At 49.9% G+C, this 19,464-nt stretch overlaps 1 protein-coding gene across 1 annotated transcript in view; it reads left to right on the top strand.

Moving 5' to 3' along the window:
- The window catches only part of UNC13C (unc-13 homolog C), a 139,180-nt gene that overhangs the window by 6,197 nt on the left and 113,519 nt on the right, over window positions 1–19,464 (top strand). Inside the window, exon 2 of the mRNA XM_060282475.1 lies at window positions 1,437–4,647. Within this exon, the coding sequence (XP_060138458.1) occupies window positions 1,674–4,647 (2,974 nt within the window). The 5' untranslated portion in view covers window positions 1,437–1,673. The remainder of the gene's footprint in view (window positions 1–1,436; window positions 4,648–19,464) is intronic.

The raw sequence follows: 19,464 nt of genomic DNA, 5'->3' as shown, positions 1-19,464 counted from the left end.
ACCAGCTACTTGGTATTGGCAGTACAGTCATACCTCGGTTTAAGTACGCTTCGGTTTGAGTACTTTCAGTTTAAGTACCCCGCGGACCCGTCTGGAACAGATTAATCCACTTTCAATGGGAAAGTTCGCTTCAGGTTAAGTACAGACTTCCAGAACCAATTGTGTACTTAAACCGAGGTACCACTGTATTAAGGACCAGATTATTATCTCCACACCAACCAAAGAGCTGCTCCACCTCGTCCCGATAGGCGGACTCACACACACACACCCAGAAATGAGCCCCACCACAGTGATGTCATCAGCAAACTTGATGGTTTTGTTGCTAGAGTGGATAGCTGTACAATCATACGTGTAGAGGGTATAGAGCAGGGGACTCAACACACAACCCTGTGGGGAGCCGGTGTTAAGACTAAAGGCTGTGGACATATATGACCCTACTCTAACCCTCTGGGAGCGGTCTGACAGAAAATGCAAAACCCAGAGACAAATGGAGTTAGAAAGTCCAAGCGCCTCTAGTTTGGACATCAGTCTAGGGGGGAGGATAGTGTTAAAAGCAGAGCTAAAGTCCACGAACAGCAGCCTCTCATAACTCCCTGGCTGCTTCAGATGGGACAGAGCGGCATTGTAGACAGTCTCCTGGATCTAATGTGCATATCCCATGATGCCTTCTGAGTGAAAGGGCTGCGTGTACTTCAGTCTTGCTGAATTTATTCAGATTTGTTGGCGCTGTGGTTAAACCACTGAGCCTAGGGCTTGCTGATCAGAAGGTCGGCGGTTCGAATCCCTGTGACGGGGTGAGCTCCCGTTGCTTGGTCCTAGCTCCTGCCAACCTAGCAGTTTGAAAGCACGTCAAAATGCAAGTAGATAAATAGGAACCGCTATAGCGGGAAGGTAAACGGCATTTCCATGTGCTGCTCTGGTTTGCCAGAAGCGGCTTTGTCATGCTGGCCACATGACCTGGAAGCTATACGCCGGCTCCCTCGGCCAATAATGCGAGATGAGCGCGCAACCCCAGAGTCAGTCACGACTGGACCTAATGGTCAGGGGTCCCTTTACCTTTACCTTTAGGTAGGAGCTAACAGCCTCTCCTCCTCCTCCTCCTAGTCAAGATCCCTCTTAACTTTGAAGCTGTGAGGTCTGAGTATATCAAAGTGTGCCATGAAAACTTCTCGCATGCAATAACTTCCTTTTGATAAGCTTTTCCTGTTTAGTTTAGAAGTCAGATTTCAGCAGTGCAGTTTCTCCTAAGATCAACGGCCTGTATTAATATGCATACAAAAAAAGCAGATTCTTCAAATGTATCCGTTTCACTCTTTAAAACCCCATATTGCAGAATGCCAGGTGTTGTGAGCAAGTGCCTAGCATTTCTTGGGCACATATGTGAAATTGAAAATTTTGGTTTGGGAGCCATAGTAACACCTCTGCTTTCCTTCTAGATGTTGCAGAGAGCGATGGGGAGCAGGACCCAAATTTGCTTCACCTGTGGACCTCCCTCAGGAATTGGTTTCTACTGATTTTGCTGTCAGAGTATATACAGAAACGGTGCCAGCGCCCAGGATTAGCCCTTGCCACTGTCGGCACGATGACCGCCTGAAGACTGTGTTGGAAACCAGCATTCTCATGGATAGAAAATTGCCATCTCTGTGGGAAAAGGCCCACTGAAATCACCCTCCATGGTTTCTGCTCTCTTTAAGAGCCTGATCTCTTCCTACATATATAAGATTTACAAAGGAATGTTTACAAAGAAATTGGGCAATAGTACAAAGAAGAAAGAGAGCTGTCAAAGCAAACACGAACAAGACGTCCCCCAGGTTGGGCACATAAAGAATCCCAAGTTCTCAAACACTTTGAAAAGCACGGTCAAAAAGATCGCCAAGTGCTCCTCTGCCCGTAATTTGTCCACCGAAGAGGAGGAAAGCAACAAAGAATTCTCCCTCTCCCCAACCTTCAGCTATCGGGTGGCAATTGCAAACGGACTGCAGAAGGGTGTTTTCTTGACAAATAACAATGAGGACCCGTTCCAAGATCTATCTTCCAACGAGAGCTCGTATTCAGAGTCCTTAAGCGAAGTCAAGGGCCCGAGTAAGGACCAAGCGTATTCATCTAACACGATGCCGGTGAGACGCAACCGGAAGAGCCTAAATAGCCTCGCCCCCTCGGATGGGAGCTCGGACGGTGAGCGCACTTTGCACAGCTTGAAGCTCGGGGCCTTGCGGAAGCTGCGGAAATGGAAGAAGAGCCAGGAGTGCGTTTCCTCAGACTCCGAGCTCAGCACATGGAAGAAGACCTGGGGGCTCAGGAGCAAGTCCTTGGACAGAACAGCTCGGGCCCCCAAGTCCAGCGCCCTCGAACCCAGCTTCAGTTCCACAGGCTGCATCAGCCAGACCCACGATGTGATGGAAATGATCTTCAAGGAGCTTCAGGGAATCAGCCAAATTGAAACCGAGCTCTCTGAGCTGCGGGGGCACGTCAACGCCTTGAAGCAGTCCATTGACGAGATCTCCAGCAGTGTGGAAGTCGTGCAGAGCGAGATCGAGCAGTTGCGGACGGGCTTCGTCCAATCCAGAAGGGAGACGCGGGACATCCACGATTACATCAAGCAGATTGGGCACACGGGAAGCAAAGCCAGCCTGAGGTTTCTAAATGTCCCAGAAGAGAAGTTTGAAAATGTTGAGCATGTGGTGTGTAGAACTCTAGTGGAGAAAATGGGGTTTTCTGAAACCCCCAATCCTGTCAAGATAGAATTTGCCCAGCGGGTGGGGCAGCACAGGAAATGCCCCAACGCCAAGCCCAGACCCATTCTTGTGTACTTTGAAACGCCCCAGCAAAGAGATTTAGTTTTGAAAAAATCTTACAAGCTCAAAGGAACTGGCATTGGGGTTTCAACCGATATCATCTCTCACGAGACAAAAGAGAGAAAGGACAGAAGTCTGCCTTCATCGCAGACGTACGAGAGCATGGACATGAAACTGGTGCCTGTTGACCTCAAAACTAAAAGACATGCCTGGGAATCCCCTGACAGCAGCGACAGGGAACTGGAATCGGATATAAACCGGAACAGTTATGCAAAGATCTCCAAATCGGCACCCCAAATGAAAAGAAGTACCACAAAGGCAAGAGAAGAGTCTTCAAATGGCAGAATCCCTAAAGGAGCTGCAGATGGTAACAGTGTCCCAAACAAAATAAATCATAATGAAGACTCACCAGGGGCTGAGAGTCTGCAGGCAGAGTCCAAGGGCGGCTATTACTCCAGCATGACCCCGCTCTGGCAGTCGCAGAATGACTTTGGAATGCTTAAGCTCAGCCGTTCAGAATCTGACTTTACTAAACTCTGCCAGTCCTACTCTGAAGACTTTTCAGAGAATCAGTACTTCAGCAGAACCAATGGCAGCTCTCTCTTGTCTTCCTCTGATCGAGAACTCTGGCAGAGGACACATGACGACCCATCCAGTTGGGGGGGTGGTTCACAAGAGCAGACGTTCAATCAAGGTGGCCCCCCCTACAGGGTTGAGAATGATGCGGAGAACACAGAAACAGTTGACAGTGGGCTCAGCAATGGGATCATGTGTGCGTCTGGAGACAGGAGTCATTACAGCAACTCTCAAGTCTCCTTAGAAGATGATCTTTCGCCATGGAAAGACTGGAATCAGCTGGAACAGAACACAGACTTGGGGTTAGATTCATCAACACAAGAAGTTTTGGCTTATGACTTGAGTAGCTCTTCTGACCAACAGGTAGACTACGGTCAGGTTTCTGACCTCCAGTATGACACAGAAAGTTATGATTTCGCCCTGGATAGCAACTCTCCCTCTGGCCCAGGGTTCAATAACGAAGCTGAGAGCCAGTGGATTGGCCAGTATGACGACTACCAGGAGACCAATGACAACACCCTGTATCAGAACCAGAACAGGAAGTCCATGATGTACCGAAGCCAAAGCGAGCTTCCAAGTGACGACTCTGAGGAAGCACCTCCTAAGTCTTGGCACAGCAGGCTGAGCGTTGACCTTTCAGACAAGACTTTCAGCTTTCCTAAATTTGGAAACACTCTGCAGCGGGCGAGGTCAGCCTTGGAAGTGGTATGGAATAAAAGCACACAGAGTTTGAGTGGGTATGAGGACAGCGGGTCATCTTTTATGGGGAGGTTCCGGACTTTGTCCCAATCCACTGCTAACGAATCCAGCACAACCCTGGATTCGGACGTTTACACGGAGCCTTATTACTACAAAGCTGAGGATGAGGAAGACTACAGTGAGCCAGCTGGAGAGAATGAAACGGATTATGTGGAAGTCATGGAGCAAGTTCTTGCTAAACTGGAGAACAGAACTAGTACCAATGAATCGGAGGAACTGGTCCAGGAATACGAGCCAGAGCAGACTCCGTACGAAAGCCCTTGCGCTGTTTCACAAGAGGATGACACTCCTGATGGCTATTTCGATGCTGGTGTGGTTGGTGGTGATATGATGGAATTCACAGAGGATACAGTTGTTGAAACAGAAGCAGAAGCGCAGGAAGATGAAAATCAAAATGTCCCCGAAGTCCCTGTTCAGATGCCAGTGAAAAAAACAGTTCGGCCATCGTTCAAAGAAGCTGCTTTAAGGGCTTACAGGAAGCAGATGAGTGAGCTGGAGGAGAAGATCCTTGCGGGAGGTACAGCACTTTTGACATTTTTAAATGCATAAGTGTGTATTTGTGTGTATCTATACATATGTAAAAAAACAAACACACACATCACTAAAGGACATGCCTTGGGTTCTGTAGGTGCTGCTATTTCTCCTGTGGAATTCTGTATCACATAAACTATTTAACTTAAGGAAGAAGAAATGATGCTGGTTTCAGTAGGGGAATTTTGCAGCTTAACCCAAACATTACTAGTCATCCGACCTAATCCACATTTCAGTTAAGTCCAAAGAGTTCAGATGCTTCATCCCATTGAAATTGATTGAGTAAATTGGCTTAAATCCATCCAAGTGTGGCTAACTGAATTGTAAATCAAACATTTTGCATGTATCCCCCAAAAAGAATTTCTTGATGGTTGAAATGTTATCCTTTTTAATGTATCTAGCTCTGTCTTGAAGTGATGAATGCTTTACATATCATGTACACAAACTCCTTCTAAAGTGCAGGATGGGAGCATCCTCATTCTGGAATCTTTTCTGTAAACAAAACAAACCTGTGGGAGTTCTGGAACTGATTTCTCAAGATCTTTTTGGCCTGTCCAATTCATTGAACAATTTGCTGTCATTTGCTTAACAGTAAGTGGTCCAGATTGTGTCCTAAGAAGAAAAGGGGATCTGACATGCAAGAGAGGGAAATAAATGGTGTGCTTGTCCAGCAGAGATCAAAGAGGCTTCAGGAGAACTTTTAGGCCTTCAAACACCTCCTGAGCATCGAACCCTAATAGGTGACATGTTCCTATGGCTCTGTTCCAAGGGGCCTCAGATTTATCAAATGCTCAGTTGCTCGAAGGCCTTTGATGTGCCTCTAGGCCAAGCGTTGTCTGTGTAAGGCACATTTTTGGGGTTGCGGAAGAGGAGAGAAGTGCTGTGTTGCATTCTGCTGTTCTAGGCCAGCCACACTGACGCAGTTTTTCAGGTTGGGGCTGTCTGTGTTTTCCTACAGCTTTCAATCAGACCTTGCATTTTCATAAGGTGGGAGTGTTGTGATGGACCCAGAGGCAAGTTGTGTGAAAGAAAACCCTGTCCTTTCTGTTGGGATCCCCTTTCTGACTTCAGAGCTGCCTTCCTGTTCCCCACAGTGGCCCTGAATGTGGGTGGGGGGCCCATGCCTCACAGAACATCTCTTCCCAGGCAAGGGAGCTTCACCAAGCATAAACCGGGGGGGGGGGGACGAGCTCAGGGACTGCACAGCCTCCTCTTCCCAAGCAGGTGTGCTGGTGCTCTCTTTGCACAGTGATGAGGTTGGGCCCCTCGCTTTGAGGGGCTGCCCCCCTTCTTGAAACAAGCAGCATTGGCCCTAGAGGGGGAGCTGCACCTTGCACTTATTGGGCCCCACAGGGGGCTGCTGTGAGTCCAGAATATCTGGAGGGCACCAGGTTCATGGAGGTTCAGAGGAAGAGACCACTGGCGCAAAATTTTCTGGGGTTGCCTTCCCCAATCTGCCAATACGGCAGACGACTCCCTTGAGTTGCCGTATAGCGACGTCTTCGCTCAGAAGGTTTTTTGTTTTGTTGAGCCAGAAGTCATCTTTTCTCCTGCAGTCTCGATCTATGCAAACAGTCTTGACTGCCCCCTCCCCACTGCCCAGCTGCAATCCATAAGAGCAAAGCATTTCAGGACACGGTTCCAGGAACTTGAGCTCTGCTGATGTAAACAAGCCGCCAAGGGGGTTTCTGCAGGTGTGGTGGAAATGTCCAGGTGGGAGGTGCTGAGCTGGACCAGGAGTGGCCTGCATGTGGCTTAATCTTCTGTGCCACCGCCTGATCTTCATGTGAAACTGGCCACGGTCAGCCTCCCAGCTGAGATGAGAGGAGGCTGGGATGATGCATCTCTCCCTCTCTTGTCTGCTGTGGTCCATGCCGGATTCTTCCTCAGGGCCGGTGGAGGACATGGATTCTGTGACATTCATCTCACAGCCAAACAGGGGGTGCGGGGTGGGTGTTGTTTTTGGAGCCATTGATTGGCTAAGGTCTCTTTCCAACAATGGCCATCATCACTGTAGCTTTGCCCAGCTCTTTTAAATACCGAGTGGGGATGGAGGGGATCTTCTAATCTACACTGTGTTCTAGGCAGGGCTTGGGTGGTCCTTCCTTCCTTCCTGCAGGCAATGATGCTTCCCTGCATTCTAGCCTCTGATGCCTGTGCAATCTTTCAGTCTCTGCATGTTTGTGCCGTGAGGCATCTCAGTCAACTCCACTTGGGAGTGTGTCGAGAAGCAGCGGCAAGCCCCACCTGAGGGTGGAGGGGAACCTGGTTCTGATGAAGCGGCGCTGCCTGCCCTGCTGGGATGCTGTGTCCTGCGAGGCTTGCTGGGAGCAGCTCAGCTTCAAAAGACACCAGGATCCCACTCTGCCAGCTGACTTGGTGCCCTCTGGGTGTTGATAAACTACAATTCCCAGCATGCCTGTCTATTGGCCCTGCTGGCTGGGGCTGATAGGAGTCCAACACCCTCTGGAGGGTACCAGGCTAAGGAAGACTGCTCACTGCTCTGGGAATGAATGGCTGGAGGACTCGGACGCTGCTTTGTTGCACTGGACTAACAGATTTCATTATCTCCAGTTGCAAGCCCTGGGGTGGTGGTGCATTGCCCCCTGTCCGACTGGCTCTTGCTACTCTTCCATCCTCCCCAAAATGTCATGTCATGGTTGAATCTTGCTGCTCCTCCTCAGGCTGCTGTTCCTTCCTTGCAACTGCCATTCTCTGGCCTCTCTGACACTCCCTTCTCTGGGAAGTACCAGCCTGCCTCCTCTGCTTCCATCCCCTCCTCTTCCACACTGCCTCTTTTGCTCCTCTCTCCTTTGCTTCTGCCTCTTCACCCAGATTCCTATCTCTCCTTCCTGCTGTCTCTCTGCAGCAGGCTCCCTTTGATGTGGCCATATCCTCCTCATTTTGCTCACCATTCATCTTCTTCCTCCTTCCTTTCAGCCTGCTCCCTTGTTGAGTCAGGTGAACAGCCCACAGCCCACTAAGTCTTGCTCGCAGTGAGCCTTTCCGGAAAGGGCTTGTCTCCCCCCCCCCCCCCCATCCCATGGCTGTACGTGAGTTTGCTCAGCCACTTCCCTGCTGTCATAGCTGATGAAATCACAGAGGATGCTTGGAACCTGCAGCACAGTCAGAAAAGGCCGGTGTGCCACTTTCATCTGGAATCTGCAGGTGTTCATAGCATCTGCTCTGGTCAGACCTCACCTGGAGTACTGTGTCCAGTTCTGGGCACCACAGTTCAAGAAGGATACTGACAAACTGGAACGTGTCCAGAGGAGGGCAACCAAAATTGTCAAAGGCCTGGAAACGATGCCTTATGAGGAACGGCTCAGGGATCTGGGTATGTTTAGCCTGGAGAAGAGAAGGTTAAGGGGTGATATGATAGCCATGTTCAAATATATAAAAGGATGTCATATAGAGGAGGAAGAAAGGTTGTTTTCTGCTGCTCCAGAGAAGCGGACACGGAGCAATGGATTCAAACTACAAGAAAGAAGATTCCACCTAAACATTAGGAAGAACTTCCTGACAGTAAGAGCTGTTCGGCAGTGGAATTTGCTACCAAGGAGTGTGGTGGAGTCTCCTTCTTTGGAGGTCTTTAAGCAGAGGCTTGACAGGCATATGTCAAGAATGCTTTGATGGTGTTTCCTGCTCGGCAGGGGGTTGGACTGGATGGCCCTTGTGGTCTCGTCCAACTCTACGATTCTATGATTCTATGATCTGCAGCTCTTGGGATTCCAGGGGCATCTCAGTTTGGGAGATGTTGTGGACCTTGTTTTTGGTTTCAGCTTCCTGGTCCTTGCTTGCTGCTTCTCTACTTCCCCATCATACTCTTTCAAGGTGTGCAACAGCTGCCTCCCTTCCGTGTCTTCAGTTCCCAAGCCTTTTTGCATTGGGGAGTTATGGCTTTCCTCCTTACATAAGACTCAAGAGGGGCTGGCCCTAGGAAATGGGCTGAGCAATGGGTACCCTGCCCTGCCTACTACTGAGGAGTCAGGAGGCCACGGGGTCCAGCTGGGTTTCAGTTCTCCAGTTTCACAATAACACAGTGAAACAGCACAGCAGTACCAAATATACCAACATGCAAAGATCAGGGCCCCCACAGCCCATTTTCCAGACCACTTTCAGTCCCATTTGCTTCAAGGAAGTGCCCCTGTGCTGAAAGCAAGGCTCGCGGGTGGCAGCACAGCCTCCTTTCAAGTCTGTCTGTCGCCATGGCCTGGAATCCAAGTGCTTTGGCTTATCTGGCTGGCAGACCAACCTGCGCACTGGCCTGAATACAGGCACTCCATGAAAAGTGTGTGATGGAAGTTGTGGAACACAGGCCAGGGATTTTCAGGGCAAAATGAGAATACAGAAAAAATTGGCATAGAGTTCCAAAGATGCTTTGAGTGACCCAATGATGGGATAGTTCATAGAATCGTAGAGTTGAAAGGAACTCTGAGGGTCATCTAGTCCAACCCTCTGCAATGCAAGATCTCAGCTAAAGCCTCCATTTGTGCTTCCATGGTAGATTTTTGTGCAAGATCTGGTAGTACTCCTGAGCCTGCAGGGATTAACAATCCAGCAACAACTATGTGCTTCTTCAAGCTTCTGTGGCCTCTTGATGGAAATAGATTAAAATATATTCACCAGAGCTGAGATCATACCTGGGCGTGAATGTCAGCCTCAAGGGCATATTTAGACATTGCTGTGCTCATCCCGCTGTGGAAAAGAGCACAAGTTAATCTTTTAATGCTTGGATGAAAGGCAGTTCCCCCTCCTTAGTTGCACCACATTTGAATATTTCTCCATCGTTGCATTTTGGAAAGGGAAAAGCAGCCTCCATTAAACTCAGCCCACAGCAGACAGAACAAGCGACATTCCTGAATGACAGAGTAGCTGAGCTAAGGAGGGGGGTGGGCTCACTGGGGAGCCACTTTCTTGGCGCTACAGAGTCCCTGGAGCCTCCTATCAGCCCCCACCCCAAGCAGCACACGAAGGAAGGCAAAGGAATCATAGAACGGAAAAGTAGGATGGGCCCCCAGAAGTCATCTAGTCCAGCCCCTGGCCAATGCAGGAAATCTACTGACTGATGGGGGCAGCCATCCTGTGCTTGGGAACCTCCAGGACACAATACTCCAGGTGAGGTCTGACCAAAGCAAAATAAAGTGGCACGGTAATTTCTCATGATCTGGACACTTTCTTCCTGTTGATCCAGCCCAGAATTGCATTAGCCTTTTTGGCCGCTGCGTTCCAGGTCTGTTCGGCATACTTCATTATATATATATATATATATTATTTAATGTGCTCGTATCCCGCCTTTCTTCGAAAAATGGGATTCAAGGTGGCTGACAAGATTTAAAAACATCCTTATAAAATGACACAGTAATAAAACCAAACCTAGTTAGAAGCAAAAGTTAAAATATCTTAAAACAGATTCAAAAGCAGCATTAAATCATGATCTGCCCTGACAGCAGCCCAGTGGTCAGCATCGTCTGCCCCTTAGTTTTCAAAGGCCTATCTGGATAGATCTTAGTCTGCCGGCAGAAGGGTAACAATAAGGGAGCCAGTCTTACCTCTCTTAGGAGGGGATTCCATAATATGGTCTGCTAAGATCTCCAGGTCCTTCTCCTGTGTATGCTATCAAGTCAAGTGTAGAGACAGCTGAGGAAAACAGGTGGAGGTAGGAGCGAAAAGGAGAATATGCTGTTATTTTAGTTACAATTTCTTTATTTATATTCTTTATTTAAATGTTTCTAGACCACAGTTTCATAAAAGTGTAGCAAGGTGGTATACAACAAGCAAGATCAATTAAAAACATCCATAAATGCTGGTTGGTTAAAAGAAAATCCGTATTCCAGAGGCCTCTCTAAATCATGCCATTTTTAGAGGACGTCTAAAAGAAGTCAGGGTCGGTTTCTGCCGAACCTCTACTGGCAGGGAGTTCCACAGGGCAAGACTTGAAGCACTAACAGCACAGCCCCTAGTAAAGGCCAACTGAATCTCAGGGGCCACATCAGAGTGCCCCATCAGAGAATCTCAGCGATCAACGTGGAGCATATGGAATTTGGGGCCCAAGCTGTTTCTGGATTTGTGAGTTTACGCAGGAACCTTAAGCCGGACCCAGCTGCAGATTGGCAAACAGTGTGCCTCTCTCAGCAGTGCAGGGACATGTCAACCGTTGCCTGCTCCTGTGAGCAATCCAGCTGCTACATTTTGCACTAGCTGCAGCTTCTAGACCAGTTACAAGGGCAGCCCCACATAAGGCATGACAAAGTGATCAAGTCCTGAAGTCATCAAGGCACAAACCCCTCTAGTGATGCTGTCACTGTCCAGGAATGGTTGCAGCTGGTGCTCTAGCAGGAGCTGCTGAAAAGCTATCCTGGCCCTAAAGGTCTCTTGGACCTCTAGTGACAGAGATGGACAAAGGTGTTCCCCCAGACTGCGTACCTGCTCCTTCAGATGAAGTGCCTTGCAGTTGATGCATCTCCTCGACGCGGGAGCCACTCACCCACAAGGCCTTTGTCTTTCCAGGAGTCAAGCTCAACTTATTGACCCTCATCCAGTCCACTACTGCATCCAGGGTGCTTTGAGTTATCAAAACACTTTGGCAAGATAGGGATTCTGGGCGCTCCTGAAAAAAAGTGTCGCTTTGTCAGGAGCTGTGCAGAGACAGGAACAGAAACACCAGCACCAAGTGTGAGATTGTTTGCCAGCCATTCCTCGATAGAGCTGGTCAGAGCCAGGCTGGAGGGAGGTTCTGGCGGGCAGGGATTTTCACTTGGCTCTCAGAGGGAGAAGGGAGTCATCCAGAGCGGTGTGTAAGCAAGTCAGGTTCCAAATTGAGGTGAGGCAGGATCCCCCTTGCAAATGGGCCCATGGGGTGAGGGCCTATGATGCTTTGAGCTCGAGAGGGTCTGCTCTGAGTGCATTTAGACTTGCCAGCTCTGTGTCCTTTGGACTGAGCCAGGCTAGCACTTGTGGCTCAGCGGTTCTGGGCTTTGCATTTTGGTCTCCGCACCAGAGAATGGCTGCAGCTGGACATGCCAATCTTGTGGACTTGCTGCTTGGTGTGTGTGTGTGTGTGTGTGTGTGTGTGTGTGTGTGTGTGTGTGTGCCAGGTAAGGGGCCGCTGGACTCATCTGGAATTTGGAGCTGGCTTTGGTTGTGCTGTGTTCATGTGAGCTCCTACATCAGCTTTGAATAAACATTTCTAGGATGGTTCCTATAACAAAGATAGCAAAACAATAAATGAATACTAAACAACCGGCAAAAGGCTGGTGCAAAATTTTCAGCAGCTTCAAAACATCTCGAGTTCACAGTCATGGGGGAGATGGCAAGGTCTGTTCCTGGTACTGAAAAGGCATTTTCAGGGAGGGGGACAGGCGAGCATTTCCTAGATGGGGAGGGAAGGTGTTGCCTAGGGGACCCTGAATATAGCCTTGAGATCAGCAGTGATAGAAGAGTCCCCTGTTTCAGATCCCTTCTGAACAGTGAATGTTGCAGGCCTCGGCAATGAGGCAAGCTTAGAGCTGCCCTCTCCATGCCCAGGCCTGACTCTGTGCAGGTTGCTTGCCTGCTGGCTCTGACTCCTGTGCACAAAGAAAAGACTGTGCCAGAGGAGGAGGAGGAGGAGGAGGAGGAGGAGGAGGAGGAGGAGGAGGAGGAGGAGGAGGAGGAGGAGGAGGAGGAGGAGGAGGAGAAGCATCTTTGTGTCCTGGCTGGAGGTCAGAAGCATCTGAGCTCTGGGCTCCCCCTTTGTAAATAAGGCAACCCACTTCTTCCTTAAGCAGCGAGAGGATCCGGGCCATTGAAGAGCCATTTCCGTAATCGTGGCATGTTGTGCTCCTGTCGCATATAGTAGTTTACAGATAAATAATGCCTGAGCTTAAAAAAGGCATTTGGCAGAGCAGCTGGAGTGGAAATGGAAGTGAAAAGGAGGTCAGGCTCTTGTGTGTGTGTGTGTGTGTGTGTGTGTGTGTGTGTGTGTGTGTGTGTGTTGGGAGGGAGGGAGGCATTGTGGGTGCAACAGCCCCCTTTGGAGTAAACGGGGATTGTGCAGTTGCACTGCAAGGTTATTCAGCTGCTTGCTGCTTTTGGGGTTTGCCGGATGGGGCCTCCTATAAAGCCACAGGGCTTCCCCCATTCCCCTCCAACACATAAGGTCACCTGTGTCCCCCTGCAGAACAGCTCCCAAGAGCCCGCTGCCCTCCAGCTGTTGCTGGGCTCCAACTCCCATCAGCCAGGAGCCCCAAGAACATGGCAGTGCGGGGGGGGGGGGAGCACCAGATTGGGAGAGGCTGCTCTCAGCTGTGGTGATCCCCATGCCTATCTAACCCCCTCCCCTACACAACCACTTCTCGCTGATTCCAAGAAAATGTGCTCCACGGCCTGGGTCACTTTCTCATTAATATAGCCCTGGGGGGGGGGGGAGAGGATGGAGGAGAGGCAGAGCTGGAGATCTGCCCTTTCTGCGCAGATAATTAAAAATTGCTTTCTGGCTCTGCTGGAGAGTCGGAGGGACAATTCAAGACCTTTTCTGCAGCAAGAGTGCCCCCCCCCGCATTAACAGCAGCATTTGAATTTATCCCCGTTTGCTAGAGTGTTCTTTGCCAGTTGTGCTTCTTCATGGAAGGGGAAAGGCCCCCTCCCCTCCTCACTTTGTCTCACAAATGCTAAATAACAGAGCAGCCCCTCCATGTTTGCACCTGGGAATTTGTCTATCCGTCACTGCTCCGGAGCACTTCCCATGTATCTCTGCTCCGTATGTTGTGTGCTGTTAATTTGGAGCTCCAGATTTGCCCTCATGTGGCCATGTATTAATACATCCAACCCCTGCAGCTTTTTGCCGGGGAGGGGGGGCAATAGCTGGGCTTTTGCTCTGGGCCCCTTTGCAAAGGCCGCCCCATCTCCTTCCTCCTTGCAGTGGCAGAGAAGAATGATAAGAGTTTTCTCTGCACAGAAGCTTCCCAGTCTTTCTAGTAAAGGAGAAGGAGACGGCCACAAATGGTTGAATCCCGCAGGGCTCTGGCTCTGGGATGGAATGCCAAATCCTGGCAATTTCTTGGGCCTCCTGGGAGATTTCCTGGAGGAAAGGACACACATGCCCTCTGCTCCAAAAGTGAGCACAGTTTTATGAGGATTGCGATTGACGCACGCTGGCTAAAAGAAGGGACAGTGACTGTTTTGCTCCAACCTGGGGGTGGGCTGTCCTTGGTTCCTTCCACCTATTCAGACAGGCTGGAAATGCATGAAGTCGGGGAGTACTTTGGGCCATGGCTGGGTGCAGAAATGTGTCTTCCTTCTTCCCCTTCCTTTTCTCTGGAGCAGATCAGGAGAGGAGGCTGGTGCACTTTGTCTCCTGATCCAGTTGTCTTTTGCAGCGGCTCAGCGGATGAGCCCCTCCCCCCTAATTTTGTGGCCTGTAGGCAATTGGCTCTGACACGTCTGCCTTAACCTTGGGAGTTGGCATGGGGTGGCATCTCCTCAATCCTGTCTTTAACAGACAGGCACCCGTTTAACACCTGGCAAACCCTCCGTAATGTGGAGCTCAAAGCACCCCACCCAGCCCCTTGCACCTCCCTGCGCTACTTTTAAGAGGAAAGGGGGGGAAGAAGGGTGTTCAGTGGCACTTGTGAGTGGGCACAGGGCAGTCCGACATGCACTGTGGCCAATTTTCCTGCCTCGTTGCTCCGGAGAGGCTGGCAGCGGTTTTTCATTTCTCCCATCAACCAATCATAATTCTGCTCTGACCTTCTCTGGATCAGACAAGTGCTATTCGTTCCTTATGATGCGTGAGCCTTAATATTCTCTTTTGAGCGCTGAACGCTGTTACATTCCCTGTGTCTGCTCTGGGCAACGGAACGTGCTCAAGGCAGATCCGCCTTAATACGGTTGCAGCGGAGTGGTAATTTTAGAATCCATTATTCCTGCATGGTTTCCTTTGGGTTGTTATGACTGATTTTGGTGCCTCCCTCGTTACCTCTTTGACTGCCTCCCAGCAACTGGGCACTAATTAAAGGATCGTCGGACTCCAAATTGCTTGCCCCCGTGACCCACCCTGATTCCTCCCAGTACCCACAGTTACAAAGAGCATTTGGGGACTGGGAAATGGCTCTGTGCTGCACCCTTCCAGGGAAAGCAGGGGGCTAGGGGGGGGAACAGCAATGGAACTTAGCAGCTTCTGGAATAATTTTTTTTAGAACGATCTTACTGCCGAGAGTTGAGGCAGTTGCTGCTGCTGCTGCTGCTTGGACTGCCTCCTTCTTCCTGTCTCACCCCCCCTTCCTTGCCCAGCAGGCCTGCTCTGACAACTCTCTTGGGCAGGGATCGGCACGGTTTACCTTGTCTGGGCTGGTTCACTCCAGCGGAGATCCCTCCGTGGGCTGGATCGCGTACACCTGCAATTTCCGGCGCCGGAAAAGCGAGTCCCTGCACCGCACTGTGCCGGTTTAGCGCAGTGCACTGGGACTCACCGAGCGGGCGGCTCGGTTTGGGGCGGCTCGTGGGCCAGTTAAATGACCCTTGTGGGCCAACAGTGGCCCATAGGACTTAGGTTGCCAACCCCTGCTCTTCGGCATCTTCTGAGAGCTTCTTTGATGGCCTAGATGGCTGATCCTCCGCTGCCAAAGCTGGCTTTCTACACTCCCCAGCTTCTCCCACCACACAGCCTATGAGCGAGGGGAGATTTGCTTTTTGATTATTGCTCAGAAAAGCTAGTTTACTCCATAATTAAAAGTGACACAGGGCCTGCCTGGAAGGCTTGCATTTCAGACCCTCCAAGTGTCCCTACCGGTATTTTCCAGGGACTTCCCTGATTTAGAGAAGCTATCCCGGTTTCTGATTTGATCCTGGAATGTCCTGCTTTTCCTTAGGCTGTCCCTAATTTCATCGGAGAAATGTTGGAGGGTATGGCATTTGCCATCAGACAAACCAGGCAGGGAGTAGCCAGGCTGTTAATTCGCTCTGTACAAGGTTCCACCCTTCACCCAGACAAACATACACATATACAAATTCTCTCTCTCTCTCTCTCTCTCTCTCTCTCTCTCTCTGTGTGTGTGTGTGTGTGTGTTGCTTGCGCAGCTCCTAGTTACAGGCCGCGGAGCTCCAATTAAGTCAAAGTCCTCCTGTGTGAGCGCTCTAATTCTTCGGTGTGTGCCCTCAATTAAACCATGTAATTTGTAGTGTAATGGTTCTTTTACGCGGGAAGCCTTGAGTATAGTTTCTAAATGCTGCGAGATATTTGTTAAGCCCTGCGTAAGAACGGCATCACTCCCCACAGCCCATTTGCTGATGGATCGGTTCCTTTTGGGAGGTGACACAACCTCTTAAGATGCATCTCCCCTCCCTCCTCATTTGAATCACTGCCCGTACGCTTCCACCACCTCCGCTGTAATTAAGGTATTGTAATTGAATTGGCTTTATTTCCATGGCCAAGAGAAAGAGTTTTAATTATTGCCATACATCTGTGTGATTTATGCCCATGGTTTTGCCCCCATATTAAGTATTGCAAGTTAGTTGATGGTCCTGGGCAGCTTGGAAGTAGAGCACAGAGGGCTGGGGAGGAAACATCCGGGCTACCGACAGGAGAGGGGGGAGACCCCCCTTCTCCAAGGAACGAGCAACGCTATCTATCCATCCATGCCATTAGGCCTCAGTTGCCTTCATAGCAACAGCACTGTTTTTAAATCATCCTGACTTCCTTGCAACCCAGGGAAGTCCGCTCTTTATTTTATTTTCCACCAGCTTATTTTCCACATAGGAAAACACATGGAGGAGAAAGAGTGGGAGCATCTTCCACATGTGCAACTTCTCCTTTGGTCATGGTGGCGGGTGACAGTCCCAGGAAAAGGGCTGTTTGCTCGTGGTCGAGTAGCAAAGGGATTTGCTGCCTGCTATCCCAGGTGGCACTGTGGGATAAACCACAGTCTAGGGCTTGCTGATCAGAAGGTCGGCGGTTTGAATCCCTGCAACGGGGTGAGCTCCCGTTGCTCGGTCCCAGCTCCTGCCAACCTAGCAGTTCGAAAGCACCTCAAGTGCAAGTAGATAAATAGGGACCGCTCCGGCGGGAAGGTAAACGGCGTTTCCGTGCGCTGCTCTGGTTCTCCAGAAAGCAGCTTTGTCATGCTGGCCACATGTCTGCGGACAAACGCCGGGCCTATAGAGCGAGATGAGCGCCGCAACCCCAGAGTCGGACACAACTCGACCTGATGGTCAGGGGCCCCTTTACCTTTATCCCACCCTAGGCAGATGCCAAGCTCCCAGGGTTCTGTGAGGGAAGAGTATCCCATGGCTTCATCTAGGCAGCAGTGGCCCTGAAAGGAAGAAGCATTGGGGGGCACACCCTAACCAGAGGGTCTGGGGTCTCCTTTCCTGCCCAGTGGCCGCTCTGTGGGTGACTACCAGGCCCTGAGATGCCATCTTGGAGAGAGCTTCCGTGCTGACGCTTAGCTTAAGGAAGCATCTGGCACAATTGCAAAAGCAAATTAAGTACTTAGCTGTAGACCACTGTGAAATGACAAGGGGCTTCTCTGGCTTTCATAATTCTGGACTGACAAGCCACCTCCTTGTCAGCTTCAACGGCACCAGCCTGAAGCACACCAAGCAGCCGGCCGTAGTCAATTCCAGCTTGGTGGTCCAGCTAGCTGCGCTTGAGCTGTGTGATTGCCAGCCTTGCGGCTTGAAGCAAGGGGGAAAGCGAGGAAGCCACGGTCCATCCACTTAGCAGACATGGTGGCCTATTGGAGACAGGCTTGCTTCAGCTCCATCCAGTATTCCCAGATCTGCACCACAATTTAAAGCAGAGGCTAGGGTTGCCATATGTCTGGGAAAACCTGGACATGTCCTCTTTTTCGGTGCCAACATGCCCATCCAGGCAGATTTTTACTAGGTGGTTATTTTGGGGCTTGGGCTGTGGCTGCGGCTGCTCTGCATGCCAGCCCGAGCCAAGAAAAGAGGCATGCGGGCATGGTGGCCTCACACGCCACTTACTCCGGCTCGGGCTGGCAGCGACTTGGTCTGTCCTCTTTTTTGCTCTTCAAGATATGGCAACCCTAGCGCCAGAGGCAGAGAGAATGGCAGGAGGAGGCATAAAAATAGGGACAACTGAAAAAGACGTGCGATATCTATAAAAGACAAAATGAAGACTTGTGGGTGTGCTTGTACACAATGTTACTGTTTCTCGTTCTGTGAAAGCGTATGTGTAAAATCAACATGCCAATAAATAGCTTGGCAGTCCTAGAGCCAGCCTGCTTGCTCAGCTTCTGGCTCCCACTTGTCCTCTTTCTCTTCTCTTCTCTTCTCTTCTCTTCTCTTCTCTTCTCTTCTCTTCTCTTCTCTTCTCTTCTCTCATGCACACAGCTTCTTTCCCTGTTCTTGGGAAAGCATTCCCCCATTGAGGCAGGCATGGTACGGGAGGAGTAAAGCCGCTGGCAGGTGGCAGCCCAGATGCACCCCACCCCACTTGGGGGGGGGATGTGAAACCCAGTGGTGCAAGGCCAGTATTTGTGAGAGGAGACAGAGAGCACCCAGCTTCCACCCCTCTCACCGGGGCCAAAGTGCTTGGCTTTTCTCTCCTGCCTCCCTTACGCATCATGAAGCTAGACAGTCTCAGCCCAGGATGCAGCAACATCGCTTGGAGCTTGCACAAACACAGCCAAGAAACCCAACAGCCAGCACTAAGAAGTTTGTAAAAAATGAGGTTTTAAGAGGCAACAAGGGTGAAAGCAGAAGAGTCTTTTAAGGAAATAATGAAAATGTTTAGAAACTAGCTAGATCTAGAAGCTGCTGGGCACTCCTTCACTAAAATGAGAGTCGTCTTCGCATTAAGTAACTCAGCATCTCAGATGGTCAAAGAGGGGGGTGAGAGGCAGGTGAGCTCCATCTTATCTGCACAGTACAGAGCTACGGTGCTCTCATTTTCATCACCTGGGAAAGGTGGGAGATGGTTAACTACTGCTGCACTCGCCCAGCTTTCAAGCCCAGCAACAGGCAGTTGTATTTTGCTGGGGAGGCATGTCATCTTTGGCAGCATGTGTGTGATGGAGGACTAAAGAAGGCGGGTCAACTGAAAGGGATTGTGCCACCAAAAAGGGCTCCTTACCCTGGGCAGGACCATCTCAAGCCTGGGATGGTTTCCTTTGATTCACCACACCTTGACACTCTATTTTGAAACAAAAAATAAAAAGTCCTCCCAGTAGCACCTTTGAGACCAACTACATTTGTCATAGTTATGAGCTTTCGTGTGCATGCACACTTCTTCAGATACACTGAAACAGAAGTCACCAGACCCTTATGTATAGTCAGAGGGTGGGGAGGGTTATTATTCATAAGGGTGGTGGGAATGGGTGATTGGCTGATAGGTAGGGTTGCCAGACTCAATAGTGGACAGGACTTCTGTGCCTTTAATTGCCCTGCTCTCTTTTGAGTCTGGAAACCTTAAAGAGAAACCAGAAGACCCTTTCCTTGGAAATTAAACAAAGGGTCTGCTGGTTTCTCTTTAAGGTTTCCAGACTCAAAAGAGAGCAGGGCAACTAAAGGCACAGAAGTCCTGTCCACTATTGAGTCTGGCAACCCTACTGATAGGAGTGGTAAACCTGTTGACGACTGTTAATGACTGTTAACAACTACAATTGGTATTGCAGGAAAAAACAAGGGGTGAGATGGCTAAAGATAGCTTTATCATGTATAATGAGATAAGAATCCAATGTCTTTATTCAGACCAGGTCTCTCCATGGTTTTAAGCTTCGTAATGAGTTGCAATTCAGCAACTTCTCTTTCCAGTCTGTTTCTGTTACTCTTATTTTGAGTACAACATTTTGGAATGTGA

Source organism: Zootoca vivipara, chromosome 14 (genome assembly GCF_963506605.1).
Source record: "Zootoca vivipara chromosome 14, rZooViv1.1, whole genome shotgun sequence".
Taxonomy (NCBI): domain Eukaryota; kingdom Metazoa; phylum Chordata; class Lepidosauria; order Squamata; family Lacertidae; genus Zootoca; species Zootoca vivipara.
The sequence above is the reverse complement of the archived record's forward strand: the minus strand, read 5'-3'. Positions and strand labels throughout refer to the sequence as shown.